This window comes from Perognathus longimembris, chromosome 8 (assembly GCF_023159225.1).
Source record: "Perognathus longimembris pacificus isolate PPM17 chromosome 8, ASM2315922v1, whole genome shotgun sequence".
Classification (NCBI taxonomy): domain Eukaryota; kingdom Metazoa; phylum Chordata; class Mammalia; order Rodentia; family Heteromyidae; genus Perognathus; species Perognathus longimembris.
Genome location: NC_063168.1, coordinates 56726694 through 56746100, shown reverse-complemented (window position 1 = coordinate 56746100; position 19407 = coordinate 56726694). Strand labels below are relative to the sequence as shown.

Below are 19407 nucleotides of genomic sequence, written 5' to 3'. Positions count from 1 at the left end.
GCCAGGATGGCCAGGAAGCAGAGAGAGGTAACAGGAGGAGATGACTGAGATGTACCCTACAGGGCACGCATTAGTGACCCAACTCAGCTACGCCTTCCCTGTGGTCCCAACAGTCTATTCAGATTTTGAATCCATCTATGAATTTAACTACCAATTAGGTAGGGACCCTTAATGATGAAATTACCTCTGGAAATGGACTCACAGATACACTGAGTCATGCTTTCCTAATCTCCCAGGTGTCTCTCAAGCCCGTGAAGTTAACAGCCATACTAGCTGGAAGAAAGGAAATTGAGGGGCTGGGAATATGGTCTAGTGGTAAAGTACTTGCCTTGTATACATGAAGCTCTGGGTTTGATTCCTCAGCACCACATATATGGGAAAAAGCCAGAAGTGGAGCTGTGGCTCAAGAGGTAGAGTGCTAGCCTTGAGCAATAAGAAGCCAGGGACAGTGCTCAGGCCCTGAGTCCACGCCCCAGGACTGGCAACAAAAACAAATAAAGGAAATTGAATATTGTGCCTAGGAGCTCTAGTTGTGACCCAATCTCAGGGACTCCATACATATAACCAGGTCTTTTCTTTTTCCTTACCTTCAATCTCTGTTTTTCTTGGCATACATCAATGTCGAATAGTTGCTGTCTGGTTAGCACTACATATTGTTATTCATAGACTTGCAGTCTTCTTCCCAGAAGAGAGATAATGTATGCATTATGATGGAGGTTAAGCTCTCTCACCTGATTTGTTTCATTTATCTTTACTGGTGAGAATAGTGGTCAAGGTAACCTTGTAGCTGTGATGGGAGATTTAATGAGTATTGTGTTAATAATATTTGACAATCCCAACTGTTAGGGGTAGAGATTAGAAGCTGGAAGATCTCAAGTTCAAGGCCAGCCTGGATAAAATTTGTGAGACCTTACCTGTGAACAACAACAACAAAAATCCCAAACAGATGAAAAGGGCTGGGGTTGTAGTTAAAGTGTTAGAATGCATGCCAGCAATTGGAGACTATATTCAATCCCTAGTATGGCTCCAGCACTGCAAGGAGAAGGAGAAAAGTAAGGAGAAGGAGGAAGGAAAAGAGGAAGGGGAGCTGGTTCAGGTGGCTCACGCCTATAATCGTAGCTACTCAGGAGGCCGAGATCTGAGGATTGGGGTTCAAAGCCAGCCCAGGCAGGAAAGTCCTTGAGACTCTTATGTCCAGTTAATCTCCAGAAAACCAGAAGGAAGTGGTACTGTAGCTCAATTGGTAGAGTGCCTTAAGCTGAGGAGCTCAGGGACAGTGCCCGGGCCCAGAGTCCAAGCCCCAGGACAGACCAAAATAATAATAATAAAGAGGAAGGAGGAAGGAGGAAGGAAGGAAGAGGAAAGGAAGGCAGGAAGGAAGGTAGGCAGCAGGAAAGAAAAGAGGAAGGAGGGAGGGAAGGGAATGGAAGGGAGCAGCTAGGGTTAAGTGACTCATATGATGGCAGAGAAGAGGAGGGGAGGGAAGTGGGGAGGGAGGGGAAACAGGAAGGGAGAGGAAAGGAACAACAGGGATGAGAGGCACATTTGATAAGAGAATTCAGTTTTGGAGCTGCGAATGTGGTTTAGTGATAGAGTGGGTAGAGTGCTGGAATAGCATACATGAAGCCCTCACTTTGATTCCTCAGCACACATAAACAGGAAAAGCTGGAAGTGGAGCTGTGGCTCAAGTGGTAGAGTGCTAGCCTTGAGCAAAAAGAAGCCAGGGACAGTGCTCAGGCCCTGAGTCCAGGCCCTAGGACCGGCAAAAAAAAAGAGAATTCAGTTTTGGTGTGGTGTTGTACAATAGGTTAACTATAAGTTGTGTGTTTTCTAATGATAAGTGTTGAGAAAATAGATGAGTGCACTCTGACTTTAACTTTATAGGATATATACATGTATTAAACCTGTGATACCCCATAAATGTGTCTCTTTTTAAAAATTTTTTATTGTCAAACTGATATATAGAGAGGTGTGCGGTTTTGCTTTTTTTTTTTTTTTTTTTTTTTTGGTGCTGGTATTGGGACTTGTACTCAGGGGCTTGGGCTCTGTTCCCAAGCCCTTGTTGCTCAAGGTTAGCACTCTACCACTGGTAGCACAGTTCAACTTCTGGCTTTTTGTGATTAAATTGGAGATAGGAGTCTCTTGGACTTTTCCTGCTCTAGGCTGGCATCGAACCCATCCTTAGAGCTCAGCCTCCTGAGTAGCTAGGATTATAGGCGTGAGCCATCAGTGCCCAGTTGTGATTATATTGTTAATATCTTAATTTTTTAAAAAGGGAGCCTGTCATGGTTACCTGTAGCCCCCAAATGCAGAAGGCTAAGGCAGGAGGAACATGAGTTACAGGCCAGGCTGGGATACTGTCTCAATACAAGACTGTCTCAAAAACAAACAAACAAACAAACAAAACCCCAACAAAAACCAACCCATCTGAGCAACAAACCCCATATCTATATACACTTGACCACCTTTTTCTTACTTATGAATATTACAACTCATGCAATGGAAATTAATGCCCTACACAATTATTTATGTAATAATTCTAGTATAATTAAGCTTCAGCGATAAAGAAAATTGCTGTAGCAGAAGACTTGGCATTGTGAGAAAGGAGCTGGGGAACACAGACAGGAAGAAGTGGGGGAAGGCTTCGTGAGAATTGTGATAGCTGCTTGCGCACTAGGAGGCAGCGAGGGAAATGGAATCCACACAATACTGGATATGGTTCTGTACAGGAAAAGAACCTATGAATGAATCGTGAACTTGGCTCCTGATAAGCCAGTTCCCTTGGCTAGAGCCTTGGAATTAGAATTGCATTCAGGATAGGAACTTCAGTTTAACAGATGACCAGTTTGTAGAGAAGTGGATAGTAGGAAGCTACAGAAAGGTGAAAGAATGGGTGAAAAGTAAGTAAAGTAAAAGTAAGTAAAAGTTAAAAGCAAAGTCATTTTTTAATGGGATGGAGTAAAATGCACCCATTTATAGTATACTTCCAAAAGCCTTAACAATAAGGGATTCCTTCTGTTTTCACATTTTTTTTGGCTGGGGGAAGGGGAAGGTCATAAGAATTTATAGATAAAACCACCATTGGAAAATGCAATGGTGGGCTGGGAATGGGGCTTAGTGGTGGAATGCTTGCCTAACGTGCATGAAGCCCTTGGTTCAGTTCCTCAGTACCACATAAACAGTAAAAACTGGAAGTGGCACTGTGGCTCAAGTGATAGAGTGCTAGCCTTGAGCAAAAGAAGCTCAAGTCCTAAGACTGGCAGAAAAGAAAAAAAGAAAATGCAAGTTGAATGTGAAAGTCAAATTTAGATTTGTATTGTGCAGATTTGGAGTTTATAATAAAAGTGATAACTAGATAATTGTTTTTTGGTAGTTTCAGGGTTTGAACTGAGAGTTTAAGGCTTGTTCAGCTTGCTGGTGCAGTTCTATCACTTGAGCAACACCTCTAGACCTGCTTTCTCTGGTTATTTTGAAGGTGGTGTCCCAAGGGCTCTTCTACCTGTGATTTAGCCAAAAGTCACATTCTATTGAATGAATGAGTGAATTCTGCTGATGGCTTAGTTTTCCTGGAAGGACAGCCTGTGAACAGCTTAGGCAGCATTTCCTGAACCTGTGTGAACTTGCATACGCCACATCCTATTGAAGGCCACATCCTTATTGATGTCTAGCCCTTCTGCCCACAGAGATTCTGGGTCCAGCAAGTAGTGATTATTGGTGGTTAGTGGCTTGTTTGAGAAAGGCTGCCTTAAGCAGAGGAGTACTGCCTTAGTAGCTCCAGATGTCTTCCTCTCTGGCTTCTGTATGTGGGAACACCGGCTAATGAAGGTATTCACCATGGGAGGCCAGTGCTGATTGGGCAGCAGCGCGTGTGCCAGAGGACCCTTTGAGGGGTGTGTTGTGGAGGGCGAGTGACTGCACCCACTGCAGTGGAGATCTCTGCAGAGCTGGTGCTTTTCAAGAAGCTGTAGTCTAATTATTGTGAGATTCAACTACTTTTACTGTTTTTTTTTTTTTAAGGGAATGTAGTAGACATGGAAAGTATTCAGTCAGTGTGTGTGTGTGTGTGTGTGTGTGATGGGGCTTGAACTCAGGGTCTAGGCACTGTTGCTGAGCTCTTTTTGCTCAAGACTAGCACTCTACCACTTGAGCCAAAGCACCATTTCCCAAGCCTTTTCTGACTACTTTATTGGACATAAGAGCCTCACAGACTGTCCTGCCTGGACTGGCTTTGAACCTAGATCTTCAGATTTCAGCCCTCTGAGTAGCTAGGATTACAGGTGTGAGCTTTCTTACATTTATGAATTGCAAAGAGGTCCACTTGTGCTCTCGTATCTTTATCAAGACAAGATGAAATGAAAGATCTTTTAAATACTTTAGTAAACACTAAACCAGGCCCACTGGAGATATTTCTCAAGAAGATTGGAGGTGGGGGAGGAATGGGGAAGATGGCAGTTGTTTGATATGGAGTCTTTCCCCCTTAGGGTAATGCTGAGATAGTCCTTGCCCTCCACTGTTTGCAGAAGCAGTGTGTGGTGTGGGAGTGGGGACTGGCGATAAGCACTACTGACCCCTTCACATGATCAAGGCTTCGGCGCCAGACTAAGTCAGTGGTCATAGCATGTTACACATTCATAGTTCTTTGAGAAAGAAAATTTTATTTACAATTGGCTTTTATGAAGCAATAGATACCATTTTATTGAGAATGTGACATTTTGATGTTCTGTTTTACCAAGTGGGAAACATTTTCAAGTGTGCCACTTATTCTGTGCAATTATTATCTCCAAGAAAACAGAACCAGCAGTTTTCCTCATACCATGTGATTTTTCCTTGAAAAACTACTGACCAACAAACTATGGATGTCCAGATGTGGGTCTCTGCCATAATTTTTCTCAAAAATAAATGAAGTAACTTCACTTCAAGGGAAATTATTGGTGATATTAGTTACTGATGTTAAAATTTTGAGCTCTCAATAAAAAGAGCTTTATGAAACTTACAACTACAACTATAAACTTGACAACTTTCTAATACTTCAAGTATTGGCATGATGGCTTTTCTATTGAAATTAGTGGTGATGTCACTGCATGTAATTTATTAATATTATGTGGAATTGTGTCAACTTTTGGAAGATCAGCCTATTTCCAAATGACTAATACATGTTACAAAATCAAGCATGGTTAAAAAGTTCCATTAGGGCGTATGATAGGCCAATGACAACTTTTGCTTTAATTTTTGAAGAATGGATGTTAACATAAGACTGTAAATTATGATTCATTGGCAATGTGTCAAATTCTACGTGGCAAGTACCTTTTAAGAAACTATCAGCTGTTTAATTTGGGTGTGATATGAAAGAACAATGCCCACAATTAACTATTAAAAAAGCTTCTAAAATGCTCTTTCCTTTCCAACTACATATTCTGGTGAATGAAGCCAGATTTTTCTTGTAAACTTGTCCAAATGGTTATGTTGCACAATGTCGGCTGCAGAGGCCAGAGTCTCCAGTTGTCATTTCTGTTTCAGACTTGCAGAATTGTGTCACAAACACACTGTGAGTCTGTTTGCCAAAACTTTTCTTAATAAGCAAGATCAACACCAGGTGCTACTGGCTTATACCTGTAATCCTAGCTACTTAGGAGGTTGAGAGCTGAGGATTGAGGTTCCAAGCCAACCTATGTAGACAAATCCAAGAGACTCTCATCTTCAGCTAATCAGCAAAAGGCCAGAAATGGAGGGCTGAGTTCAAGTCCTAGTACTGGCATTTAAGAAAAAGAAATGAAGTAAGCATATTACTTCATGGAAAGTCATTGGCGGTATTTGTTACCAATAATAAAATTTTGATCTTTCATAAAAAGTAGAACCTGAATTTTCCTTTCAAGTCTTTTGTTTTGCCATGGGAAACATAATTCATTTTCATAAAAACATGGTTTTATGCTAATAAGATAGATTTGTCATTTTAAAATGAATTTATAAATACTTAAATTTTTAGTTTTACTTTTAAAAATTTATTTTGTTGTAAAGATGATGTACAGAGGGGTTACAGTTACATAAGTAAGGTAATGAATACATTTCTTATTGAATATTGTTATGCACTCCTTCAGAAAAGATGGTTAAATGGTTCATTGGAGATAAGATTTTCTTCCCTAGGCTGGCTTCAAACTGTGATCCTCAGATCTCAGTCTCCTGAGTAGCTAGGATTTTAGACATGAACTACTAGCACCCCATGAGATAAAGTTTTAATGAAGCTGCCATTTCTCATAGTTTAAACTTACCAATTTATAGCATTCTGACCTTGGGCAAGTTTTTATTTCTCAGAGCTGCCATTTCATGCTTAAGATGTAAAACTAGTGGAGCAACAAGTTTAATGATAATGATTCCTAGTAGATATATCAGTAGATTAATTTGGATTCACTTTGTTCCCATTGGAAAAAGTATTTTTTCTTTGGCAGTATTGGGTTTGAACTCAGGACTTAGTACTTGTTAGGCCAGCACTCTACCCCTTCAGCTGTGTCTCCATCTTCCCATTAGAAGTATTCTTAGGTGTGGGAGTTTGAGGTGGCGCTTAGTTTGACTGCTCTATTTGTAAATCATAGCTGAGTGACTGCAGGCTCCTGTCAAAGCTGTTTATTCCCTCTGTTAGATATAGTTGGTTAAGTATGTGTTTTCTTTCAAATAATAAATCCCATCCTCCTACTTATATACATACATGTATGGAGATGGAAATTGCACAAGAAAGCCGGTATATGGTGGGCAGACATATGATCACTCATACCTTTTAGATTATCAGCTAATTTCTTCTTGGCTCTCCAGAAAGCTGATAAACACTTTGATATGATGCTGATGAGATTGAATAATTTTCATTGAAAAGATAAGTCCTTTGGTACCTGCTCTGTTCTTTTGAAGATATATGTGCTGTACATTTAGGTTTGAGTGCATAAATAAAGCTTAAATCATGCCAGACCGTGTTCAGAATTGTCTGTATGTACTAAATCATTCTCCGTGTGCTAACTTTGTAGTCTTCTCTTGTGGAGGTTCTCTTGACTGCTTTCTGGAGTTTTATCTTCGGGTTCTCTGACATGCAGCACTGGACTGCAGCTCTGGTAGCGGGGGGTACCGTTACTGTTCGGGCTTTGGAGCTCCATATGCACAGATCATTTTTCTTAAGGTTCACTCAAAAGCATAAATGCTTTTAGGTGAGAAAACGACATTAGGAAGAAGTCTTAAAACTTGACAACAGCCAGGCATGATGGAACATACTTGTAATCCCAGCTCTTGAGAGGCCATGGCAGGAAGATGGCAAAGGCAAGGTCAGCCTTGAATCTGAGACCTTGTCTTAGCACAAATACAAAACCCTTTGCAAATATTCTTAAGTCACAATAATCCTATGCAATATTCAGCTCTTGTAACTGGCTTTCCTGCTACTTGACTCTTAAATCTCTTTTTATTTTATTTTATTTTTTGCCAGTCCTGGGCTTTGGACTCAGGGCCTGAGCACTGTCCCTGGCTTCTTTTTGCTCAAGGCTAGCACTCGCCACTTGAGCCACAGCACCACTTCTGGCCGTTTTCTATATATGTGGTGCTGGGGAATTGAACCCAGGACTTCATGTATACGATGCAAGCACTCTTGCCACTAGGCCATATTCCCAGCCATTGACTCTTACATCTCTAGACTGTGCCCCAAAGCATTCATTTTTCACTCTGCTCCTTATTTTTCCCTTTTATCCATCTACATCTCTTCAGTTGCCCTCTTGGAATAGTCTTTGTCTTGCTTTCAACTCTTAGATTTTTTAGGAGGCTAATTATTATTAGTGATTGTTCTAGGGTATGTTTGCATATGTTTGTACCTCTCTTCATTTTGGATATTGCCATCTTATTACTACCTTTTCTTTCTTTCTTTCTTTCTTTTTTTTGGCCAGTCCTGGCCCTTGGACTCAGGGCCTGAGTATACCATCCCTGGCTTCTTCCCGCTCAAGGCTAGCACTCTGCCACCTGAGCCACAGCGCCCCTTCTGGCCGTTTTCCATATATGTGGTGCTGGGGAATCGAACCGAGAGCTTCATGTGTAGGAGGCAAGCACTCTTGCCACTAGGCCATATTCCCAGCCCACAATTACTACCTTTTCTGAAAGACTAGGCAGCCTCAGTTGTCTAGTTAATATATATTACCAGGTGTTCATGACTAAGGTGGGAAAAGTAGAAACTGGAATGAAAAAATGGATAGGTAAAAAGGTAGGAAGGAGATAGGACATCAGAGGCAATTTCTTCACATTTCTGTGCACGCTGTAAAGCTGTCACTGTATGTAGGTTGTTTACACTCTGTTCACACATAAATGTATGCAGTGGTAATCGAGGCTTCCCTTTTGTCTGAGCCCATTCTCCCAGCACCTGGTGTTCGACTATTGACTGCCAGATTATGTGGCCACGTGGTTTGCTCTAAAATTGTATATGATACTGTGTTTAAAAACACAAATAGTGCCTATAGTTGACCAGAAAACCTTCTCAAATGCTTCAACGAAAACAAAACACTCTTGATAAACCCATCCTAGCAGATCATTGAAAATGCAAAGTTTATTTTTTTTAAAAAATCATTCATAAACGATTGCCACTAGGGTTAAATGATTCACTTTTGGGATTATGGTCACTCACTTTCCAGCACTTTTCATGCCTGGGAAGGCCTCTAGCTTGTTTGAAGATGATGGAGTTATTTCACAAGTTGTTAGAAATTGTCCTGCTCTGAAAAACCTGAAGATGAATTCGAGGCCTGGCCCCAGGGGTAGAATGCCTACTGAGTGAAAAAAGTCCTGTGAGAGTTGGAGGGCCTAATTTCAAGCCCTAGTAACAATGTGTACATGCATGCATGAACTTTCTGTCTCTGTTTCTTTGTCTCTCTGTCTCGCTCTGTCTCTCTCAAATGTACTGGAGCAATGCCCTTGTAGTGTTAACAAATTAGTAAATCAAAAAGAATACTTTGGCTCCAGGAGAGGAAATAACAGTAAAACCATCTTTCCTTATTTTTCTATTATTTTGATGATCTTAGTTTTATGGTTAGGTAAATCTCATTTAGATGGTTGTCATAGTTAAGGTGGGAAGAAATATATTTTGTGGAGGAGTGAAATGGGGTAGAGTTCTGTTTTTAATCTTTGTCATGCATATGGCCAAATCACATTCTTGTACAGGGGCTTATTCTTGGTATGCAGCTGAGCGAGTATTGATTGTCTCTGCCCTCTCCTGTGATCTTTGCCATTTTGGAGAGTAGCCAAGACCCCTAGATACTCTGAGATCATTCGAATGTATATGAGAGTATCTGAAATTCATAAAAATCTGTTTATTAACAAATCAAAAAGTATTTACTGAGCACTTAATGCGTTTTAGCTAGTCCCTGCAGCATACAGCATAAGTTTTGTTTGAGACTTTTTTTTCCCGCTTGTTATTAACACAGTTAAGTGTTCATTACAGGCAAAAACTATGATGCATTTGCTTTTATGAAATTAAATCAGCATTAGCTATTTTTTATTTCCAAATTAATAGCATGTTGCTAGAAAAATCCCCCCCCTTTCACCAAGTAATTCTGTGATCTCTTTATATTGTAACCATATGCATCCAGCCAGAAGTTATGCTTCTCTTCTCCCTCCCACAGCTAGACAGCATTGAAGAAGCCCGCAACCTTTTTGCTATTAAATTTCTGTGAAGTTAGGCCAGAAAGTTTTGACAAAGATGGCTTAGGAGGCTGATTATGTCTCAATTTGTTCTGACTGACTTGATTGAATAGGATTGTGGGTTGTCCAAGAAGTGATGTTTAATGAGTGCTTACTCACACTTGAGCTCATTCTATTCTTGAACAAACAATGCATCTTCCACTGAGTATAAGATAGAGAACCTCTCATTTAGGAACTGTTTCCCTGCTTAAAACTGGTCTTCTTGGCTTGGGCTTTCCTCAAGATGTGCTTGCTTTCTGAGAAAATTTGTACTTAACTACATGTTACTTAATTTTTTTTTAACTTTTAAAATGAGTTTTAGAAAAGTTGGAATAGAAAACTGTCTGTCTTTTGTGTCCTGAAGTACTGGAGAGTAAGTTGCCAGATGGTACCATCCTCAAGTTTAGTACTGTCTTACGTAGTTGATATATACATTAAAATCAGAAAGTTGACCTTGACACACAGAGATAGCTAGTCCTCACAAGTCTGGAAACTTCAAAGACTCACTGCATTATGGCAAAAGACTCATAGTAATTCACGCTGGAGAGCAAGCCTAAGTTTATCAGCAAAATGTGTCAATTTAGTACAAACTTACTGATTAGTGGAGAGGCAGGAGCTGCTGCCTGATGTTTGTGTAAAATTCCTGAGTACGATTTTTGGTTGTTGGTCACTTGACCATTGGACGGTGCCAGTCAGAGCTTTGCAGTTGCCCCAGATTCCTTTTCTTGGAGTCAGCCATCTTGACCTTGTTGATCTGCTTTTTGCCCTTACCACCTTGACTTCAGTTATTATTACTAGGTTAGGGTTTCCGTGCATCAGAAAGCTTCAGTGCACATGCTCACTGCATCACACAGGCCATCTTGCACGAATGGTTAGAGCTCTGCTGCTTAGGAGAGCTCTGTTGCTGGTTGATCTGCTTTCTCCCTTGGTTCCAGAGGAAATAATCCTGAGTGAAGTTCTCCATATAGTTCCTCTGTGATTCATAGAGTGCCATTTTCAAAGTAGCACTGTGTTATAAAATGGATATACTAAACTGTGGGGTTTTGTGCTGGTCCTGTGGCTTGAACTCAGGGCCTGGTGCTATCTTTGAGCTTCTTTTGCTCAAGGCTAGCCCTCTGCCACAGCACCACTTTTCCTACCTTTTCTGAGTAGTTTATTAGACAGAAGAGTCTCATGGGACGTTCCTGCCCAGACTAGTTTAGCACTGAGATCCTCCTATCTCAGCCCACTGAGTAGCTAGGATTAGAGGTGTGAGCCTGCCAGCGCCTGGCTAAAGAACAGTTGTTCTCAGAAAAGTCTAGTAAATATCTTTACTAATAGGGCTAGTTCTTTGAAGTCACTATTTTGGGTGGTCTTTGTTTTATATAAAACTTTTCTGGTAAGTTTTGTTGTTGTTGCTTTTTGTTTGTTTAGTTTTTTTGTATTTTGGGGCATTTGTGGTTTTGGAATTGAACCCAGGGACTTGTGCATCTTTGACAAATCCTCTGCCATTGGGCTTTGTACCCAACTCTAGTAAGTTTTTAATGTACAAATTCATGTAAATGTTGATTAAGCTAAAGCTTTTTAAACAGTTAAAGAAATTTAAGAAAAAAGTCATGCATCTTATCCACCTTATTAAAATGACTTGAGTTCTTTATTGCTTGTATTTGTATAATTTTTGCTTTTTACAGGTAGGGAATATTTGTTACTACATATATGGGTTCTTATTATTATATGTATTCTTCAGGCTCTTGCAGACCAGTTTGAAGATAAAACTACGTCTGTGTTGGAACGTTTGAAGATTTTCTATTCCTGTCAGGTACCACCTCACTGGGCCATTCAGGTATTTTTCTTTTTCCTTTGAAAAATACCTTGCAGTAGAATGCAGAGGAAAAGAATGATTTCAACTCTTGCTTGAATTTTCAAATATTTCAATAAAAATAATAAAAATATCTTAGGTTGGGACTGGGAATGTGACTTAGTGGCAGAGTGCTTGCCTAGCATGCTTGAGGCCCTGGGTTCAATTCCTTGGTACCACATAAGCGAATAATTAATAAAATTGATTTAAAAAATAAAAATTACTTTATTGCTGAGTGCTAGTGATTCGTGCCTGTAATTCTAGATACTCAGGAGGCTGAGACCTGAGGATCATGGTTCGAAGCCAGCCTGGGCAGGAAGCTGGAAGTGGCACTGTGGCTCAAATGGTCTAGCGCTGGCCGTGAGCAAGAGAAGCTCAGAAACAGTGCCCATTCTTAGAGTTCAAGTCCCAGGTCTGGCAAAGAAAAAAAAAAAAGGTATCATAGCTAGAGACTTCAAATTGCTGTTTTGATTCAATTGATACTAGACTTAAAAAAAATTTTTTTAAAGATCTGAAATGATAGCAGAACCCTAGAATTTACATACTAAGAGAAAGCCAGGCACTGGTAGCTTACACCTGTAATCCTAGCTACTCAGCCTGACTGTGGTGACCCTGTATCTGAGTAGCTGAGGCAGGAGGAGAGGTTTCCGGTGCTGTACTAGTTAGAAAATTCCATACCAGCCTGAGTTACATAGAGAGACCTTGTCTCCACCTCCTCCAAGAGCACCCTCAAATGAAACAAAAGTTAAATAACCTTTTTTTGTGTCCCGTTATGTGTTATTTTAAAGAGGAAGAGATTGCAGCATAATTTATTTTAAAGGGAAATTTACTCCGTGCCACTAACTAGTCATATAATCTTGAATGTCACTTTCTTCACCTACTAAGTGAGAAAAGTGAAATACTACGTTTGTACTACATTTTCTTATAGCTCCCATGTCCTGTGTCTTGTTTATTTGAAAAGTCTAATCAAATGCTCTGAAATTGCCAAATTATTATGTATTTCATGGGATTCAGAAATATTGGACCTCTTTTTTATGTATTTCAATAATAGAGTAGCTTATAGTTTGGTCTATTTCATTTTGTTTAATTTTTTTGTTATGTGAGTCCTAGGGCTTGAAATCAGGGCCTGCTTCAGTGTCCCTGTACTTTTGTGCTCACATGAGCCACAGCTCCACTTCCAGCTTTTTGGAGGTTAATTGGAGATAAGAATCTCACAGACTTTTCTACCCTGGCTGGCTTTGAACCGTAGATCCTCTGGTTCTCAGATCTCAGCCTCCTGAGTAGCTAAGATTACAGGCATGAGCCACTGGTGCTCATCCTGTTGAAAAATAATTTTAATCCAAGATTTTCCATATCCAGTTTCAAATGTGAACTGAACTTTCAATAAACAGTAAATGTACTAAAAAGTGAAAACAACATAACTCTCACTAACCTGAAAGTATTCCTTATTTTAAAATCTCATGTAGACTGGGTGCCAGTGGCTCATGCCTAAAATCTTAGCTACTCAGGAGGCTGAGCTCTGAGAGTAGACGTTTGAAGCCAACCTAAGCAGGAAAGTCTGGGAGACTCTTATCTCCAATTTACCAACAAAAGCCAGAAGTAGAGAGTTCAAGCCCTCATACCACATGTGTGTGTGCACACACACAACACATGCTCATGTAAAAAGAATCTCATCTACTTTTTCCTCTTTCTGACCTTGTCCTCCATTCCTGCAGTATGGACTACTTCTAAACCATAATATGTCCACTATTGTGTATGTGTAGCCTTTGTTGACTTTATCCTATTTTACTATGTATCTGCCAGGAACTAGGAAAATCAAGTTAAATTTTTTAGGATGAACTTAAAATAAATTTTGAATAAATTTGTGTGAGAAGGAGTCACAAGTTCACTCATGTATAAAGTTCACAATGACTGAAATATAAAATTTATGTCATCTACATTGTGTAATCAGACTTTTCAGAACTCATCTACTGTCTCTTGCCCTTACAAATAGAGATTGTCACACATAATCTTTAGGTAAGAAGGAAATAGTTGTTTTTGCTGTTAAATTCTTAAACATTAAACAAGCTCTATATGGTTTTTAATTTCTCATCTCCTAAAACAACAACAAAAACCTTGTTGAAGTAAGCTTAATGGTCACCAATTCCTCAGTACAGGCTGAGGAGATAAACCTGCAGTGAAACGGAAATCTCTGTGTACATGAACGAGTGTTAATTATCTTAGTTTGTTTTTTCTAGCGCCAACTTGCAAGTTTGCTCTTTGGGATGGGATGTACCAGTTCAGCCCTTCAGATATTTGAGAAGCTGGAGATGTGGGAAGACGTGGTCATTTGTTACGAAAGGATGGGGCAGCATGGGAAGGTACGTAAGAGTAAAACCTTGTATATTAGTCTCCCTACACAGGATTGTGTCTCTTTGAGCATTTCCTTTCTTCTGGTTTCATTTTTTAAGTTAATTCACTTTATTGTTATTATAAAGGTGATAAGAGTGATTATAATTACATGTGTCAGGTAATGAGTACAGTTTCATTTGTACAGTGTCTTCTGTTCCTTTATCTCTCCTAGTCCCTCCTGCCCCTCTTTCTTCTGTTATTAAGCTCCCCTTTGCCAGTATACTCCTATGTTTCTCATTTCATTTATTTTTCTCAGAAACCTTTTAAAGTTTCTCTGATTTTTGTTAGGACAGATTGTTTTATGTGTCAACGAAAGAGAAAATTCAACTGAAATTGATATATTTGACATTTAAGAAGGAAGAATAAAAGCTTTGAAGACACTGTGCAATTTTATATTCTCTTATTGACTGTTATAGGACAGCTTCAAAGTGATAGGATTATTTATTTATTAGGATATTAGTATTATTTATTTATTTAGTGCTGATCTTGGAGCTTGCGCTCAGGGCCTGGGACAGTGCCCAGGATGAGAGATAAGAGTCTCACTGACTTTCCTTCCTGGTCTGGCTTTGAACCTCAATCCCCAGATCTCACCCTCCTGAGGAGCTAGGATTACTGGTATGAACTACTAATGCTCAGCAGGAATTATTGTAATTATCTCCACTGTCTATTGAGTAGAGGTTGTGGTCATGAGGGAGATTACCTAGGAGGCAGAGCAGCTGGCTCAGCCTGGATAAGAAATCCAAAGGCTACAGTGACCCCTCTTGAGACGGAAGAGTTGTCAAGTGTATGATATATATTTATTTAATTCTACTCTTAAATTAGGTCAAGAGGGAAATCCTGTTGCAGCATTTGCATCTGTTATTAATCTGTTGGTGGATTTTTCTCTTCTGCATGAACTGACTTTTAAGAAAAATAAGAGCTCCACATAGTGAATAGCCATAAAAACTGACACATTGTTAATTTTGGATTAAGATTTTAAATGACTAGGTAGAATATATAGAGGAGTAAAATCTTCACATTGGATTGTTTGTGCCTGTGATAAACAACCTTTTGCTATCACCTGAAAGATAAGAAACAGTGATTCAAGGATGTGGTTTTCTTAAATACCTTCCCAAGTATGTCTTTTAGAGTAATGGTGACAGATGTATTATTTTCACTAGTTAGTTTGTGACAGTAAAAGTCTTTGGTTTGTATTGGCTTATGGAGAAAATAGCACAGAACTAGATTTGTTATTCTAGAGACTGTGGGATTATGATATCTTGATTCTAGGAAAGGATTCCATAAGCATGCACTCCCATTCCTTCCTTTTCCAAATAAGCAGTGGTATGCCTTTTCTTATGATTTACTCAGACCAGAAGGGCCGGTTACTAATTAAGTTGGTGGTTAACATAGCCTTTGAATCTAGGCTTCTGGAACTCAGGTGTTGGTCTGCCCACTTTGCCTCAATTTCTTCATTTAGAAGTGTACGGGGCTGGGGATATGGCCTAGTGGCAAGAGTGCTTGCCTCATATACATGAGGCCCTGGGTTCAATTCCCCAGCACCACATATATAGAAAACGGCCAGAAGTGGCGCTGTGGCTCAAGTGGCAGAGTGCTAGCCTTGAGCAAAAGGAAGCCAGGGACAGTGCTCAGGCCCTGAGTCCAAGGCCCAGGACTGGCCAAAAAAAAAAAAAAAAAAGTGTGGGATATACTTTGTAGGTTTTCATGAGATAATATATGTAAAGTACATACAATGGTGCTTAGCCTTGAGTGCTACAGGAGGGGGGTGTAGCTCTTACTGGTATGAACATATGGTCCTTTTCAGAGATATTTCAAGGGCTAGGGATATGGCTCAGTGGAAGAGCGCCTGCCTGGCGAGCATAAGGCCCCGAGTTTGGTTCCCAGCTCTGGGAAAGCAAAAAAAAAAAAACCCACAAAAAAAAAAATAGCTACAGATTTTTCACTGAGACCCCAGTGTATCTAGCAGTCAGTGGTATGTTTCAGCTATATTCAGTGAGGTGGCCATTTCATCAGGTTATCAACTCCTGTGCACATACAGCCTTATAGTGATTTTCAATGCCCTCGTTTCAGTTGTGTTATGCACACTATGTCAGTTTTATATGTTCAGGAAGATTTTTATTTTAATAAACATTTTGACTATAGAGAAAAGGACAGAATAAGTTTGCAAATAGATACAAATTTGGTATTAATGAAATAACATTTGCCACTGGAAAAATCATCATAATTGCATTAACATTTCTTTAAAAGCAGTGTTGTGGGAGTCATGCAAGGAAATACTTGGAAGTAGGAGAAGCTTTGTTTTGTGTGTATGTGTGTGTGTAAGTTTTTTTTTTTTTAATCTATTTATAAGTCAGAGAATCTGGGCACTGGTGGCTCACACCTGAAATCCTAGCTACTAAGAAGGCTGAGGTAGGGAGCCAGCTCAGGCAGATAAATCAAGGAGACACTTATCTCTGATTAACCAGCTAAAAGCCAGAAGTGGAGCTATGGCTCAAGTGGTAGAGCACCCTGCTTTGAATGAAAAATCTAAGGCCTACGTCAAGCCTCAGTTCTGGCATTTAAAAAAAAAATGTCAAGGAATGTACTGAAAGCAGGATGAATTGCCAAACTTTACTGAGGAGACTGAAATAAAATCAAAGCAGAGCAAGAGTGGTATGAATCATTCGTAGCATTAGATCATAATTAAAAGTATTTTCCCCTTCTTTGTTAAGACTGTCATGATTGATGGCATCTTAAATTTGATAACATATAGATCATGTTTCTCCAGGGACTTAACTATTTTCTCAGTGTCCACTGGGCACTAAAGTTGCACTCAAATATTTAAGGAAGAAATAAATGTACAGGTGAACAAGTGTCTTCTAATCTGGTTTAGCCTCTATTACATTATTCTGTAGTTTTTCCATCGTTAGTCTTTTACATTGACTGAAAAATAAGTGAGTGTTATATGAAAGTAGGGTAGGCTTTTTTTTTTTTTTTTGGCCAGTCCTGGGACTTGGACTCAGGGCCTGAGCACTGTCCCTGGCTTCTTTTTGCTCAAGGCTAGCACTCTGCCACTTGAGTCACAGTGCCACTTCTGGCCATTTTTTATATATGTGGTGCTGGGGAATTGAACCCAGGGCCTCATGCATACGGGCAAGCACTCTTGCCACTAGGCCATATCCCCAGCCCCTAGGGTAGGCTTTTGAAACGGTAATTTTTAATATAATTAGGCAAGTCGGTGAATTGCAGATCCCAATACATTATTTGAAATAACAAGTCAATTATTTTTAGAAAGTGTGTGAAGCTGTGATTCCTTAATTACAATAGAAAGAATTTAATACACCTGTCCCTCAGAGATTTGACTACGTCCCCCTAAGTCATTGTGAAATTATTTTTAGGATTTGCGTATGACCTTGTAAGAGTTGTCTTATAGTAATTATAAGTATCCATGTTTCTAAATACTCTTGGAAATGTACATATTTTAATTTTTAGGAATGTAGTCATTTAATTTTTTTGTGAGTTGTAACCAACCCTACCTCCCCGTCTTGATTTTAAATTTTAATTTTAGCATTTTTTCTTATAAAAGCCTTCCTATAACCTGTTGTTCTTATTTTTATTTGCAAATATGATCCTAAGGAGTTTTGCTTTAAGTTGGAAGGCAGCACATGTTTTATTTCTAAAACAGCTGAGATTCTTTTAGAACTTGGTCATGTGCCAGAAACCACATTTTGATTCTACTGGAAGTTTGTGAAATTTTAATCCTAATCCTTGCCTTTAATGCTTAATGGCATACTTGCTTTTTATTTTTATTTATTTATTTATTGGCCAGTCCTGGGCCTTGGACTCAGGGCTTGAGCACTGTCCCTGGCTTCTTTTTGCTCAAGGCTAGCACTCTGCCACCTGAGCCACAGTGCCACTTCTGGCCATTTTCTATATATGTGGTCCTGGGGAATCGAACCCAGGGCTTCATGTATATGAGGCAAGCACTCTTGCCACTAGGCCATATTCCCAGCCCCCATACTTGCTTTTTAAAAGGCAAACTTAGAGCAGTACCTCAATCTAATTATTTTGTTCTGGGATTCGTGTGCGTATTCGGTTGCAGAAAAGCTCAGCCCTTCTTTGTTTGTTTGTTTGTTTTTGCCAGTTCTAGGGCTTGAACTCAGGGCCTGAGCACTGTCCCTGGCTTCTTTTTGCTCAAAGCTAGCACTCTGCCACTTGAGCCACTTCCGGCTTTTTCTATATACGTGGTGCTGAGGAATCGAACCCAAGGCTTCATGTATATGAGTTGAGCATTTTACCACTAGGCCATATTCCCAGCCCCAGAGCTCAGCCCTTCTAATTTAGAATCTACCTGGGGACATGCTTGATGTTTAAGGATCACTGATAAACACCTAAGGTTAATTTTGCTTGACCCTTGGGTCAGAACTGGATCTCATCTGTTAGCATTTGATTTTTAGGTATTTGGCTCACTCATAGGAGTTTCCTTTAGCTTAGGGCAAATTCTTAATCAAATTTAGTTTCTAAATGAGCAAGGAAGACAAAAGCTGTCATGAACTCAATTGGAAGTGAGAGTGGGTATGCTCCTTTTGGGATCTCTTTTGTCCCTAGGAAGCCTGGCTTATTTGAGAACACATGACCTTATGTAGTGTTATTCTCCATTTGCATATTACTTCAGCCAGGAACTCTTATTTCCAACTAAAATATTATAGCATGTTTCGTGTGTCTGCACATGTGTCTGTAGTACTAGAGTCTGAACTCAGTACCTGGGTGTTGTCCTGTAGCTTTTTCACTCAAAGTTGGTACTCTGCAACTTTAACCACTGGGGCTGGCTTCAAACCTTGAACCTCAAATCACAGCCTCCTTAGTAGCTAGGATTATAGGCATGAGCTACTAGTGCCTGCCTAACTAATCATGAACACTTAAAAGTTCGCTTTTCTTTAGATTATAAGCAAATGTTTTATTTCTAAAAAAGCTGAGCTTTTTTGTGTTTTTTTTTTCCCTAGCAGTTGATTTGGATTTTTTTGCTTCGGGATTTGTCTTAGTATGAATTACAAGGTTTTCCAAGTCCTTTTCTCACACTAGAGCCAGAGTGATTGCCCTAAAAACAAACCTGACCCTGTCATTCCCACCTGTTAGTAACTCCTTTCTCAGGACTAGGATTAAGTCTGGATGTTGGGTATGGCTTACAGATGTTTCATGATGTGGCTCCTGCTTCCATTTCTAATTTTGTGCTATTCTTTTTTTTTTTTGGCCAGTCCTGGGCTTGAACTCAAGGCCTGAGCACTGTCCCTGGCTTTCTTTTTGCTCAAGGCTAGCACTCTACTTGAGCCACAGTGCCACTTCTGGCTTTTCTGTTTACGTGGTGCTGAGGAATCGAACCCATGGCTTCATGCATGCTAGGCAAGCACTCTACTGCTAAGCCACATTCCCAGCCCAATTTTGTGCTATTCTTTTGTCATTGCTCTACCCCTTCACACTCTCTTGTCCAGGTGGTTCTTAAACTTCTAGGAGGT

The 19407-nt window shown here is 39.8% G+C and overlaps 1 protein-coding gene and 1 long non-coding RNA gene across 3 annotated transcripts in view; one reads left to right on the top strand and one right to left on the bottom strand.

The window, feature by feature from the left end:
- Window positions 1–19407, top strand: part of Ttc27 (tetratricopeptide repeat domain 27) — a 116616-nt gene that overhangs the window by 36283 nt on the left and 60926 nt on the right. For both annotated transcript variants that reach the window (XM_048353166.1, XM_048353165.1), the window contains exons 11-12: window positions 11414–11509; window positions 13762–13884. In XM_048353166.1, the coding sequence (XP_048209123.1) occupies window positions 11414–11509; window positions 13762–13884 (219 nt within the window). The remainder of the gene's footprint in view (window positions 1–11413; window positions 11510–13761; window positions 13885–19407) is intronic.
- Window positions 6552–8487, bottom strand: LOC125356576. Its single transcript, XR_007211929.1, has 3 exons — window positions 8101–8487; window positions 7656–7879; window positions 6552–7431 (listed from the first exon to the last, which is right to left on the bottom strand). It is a non-coding gene; the product is annotated as an uncharacterized LOC125356576 (long non-coding RNA).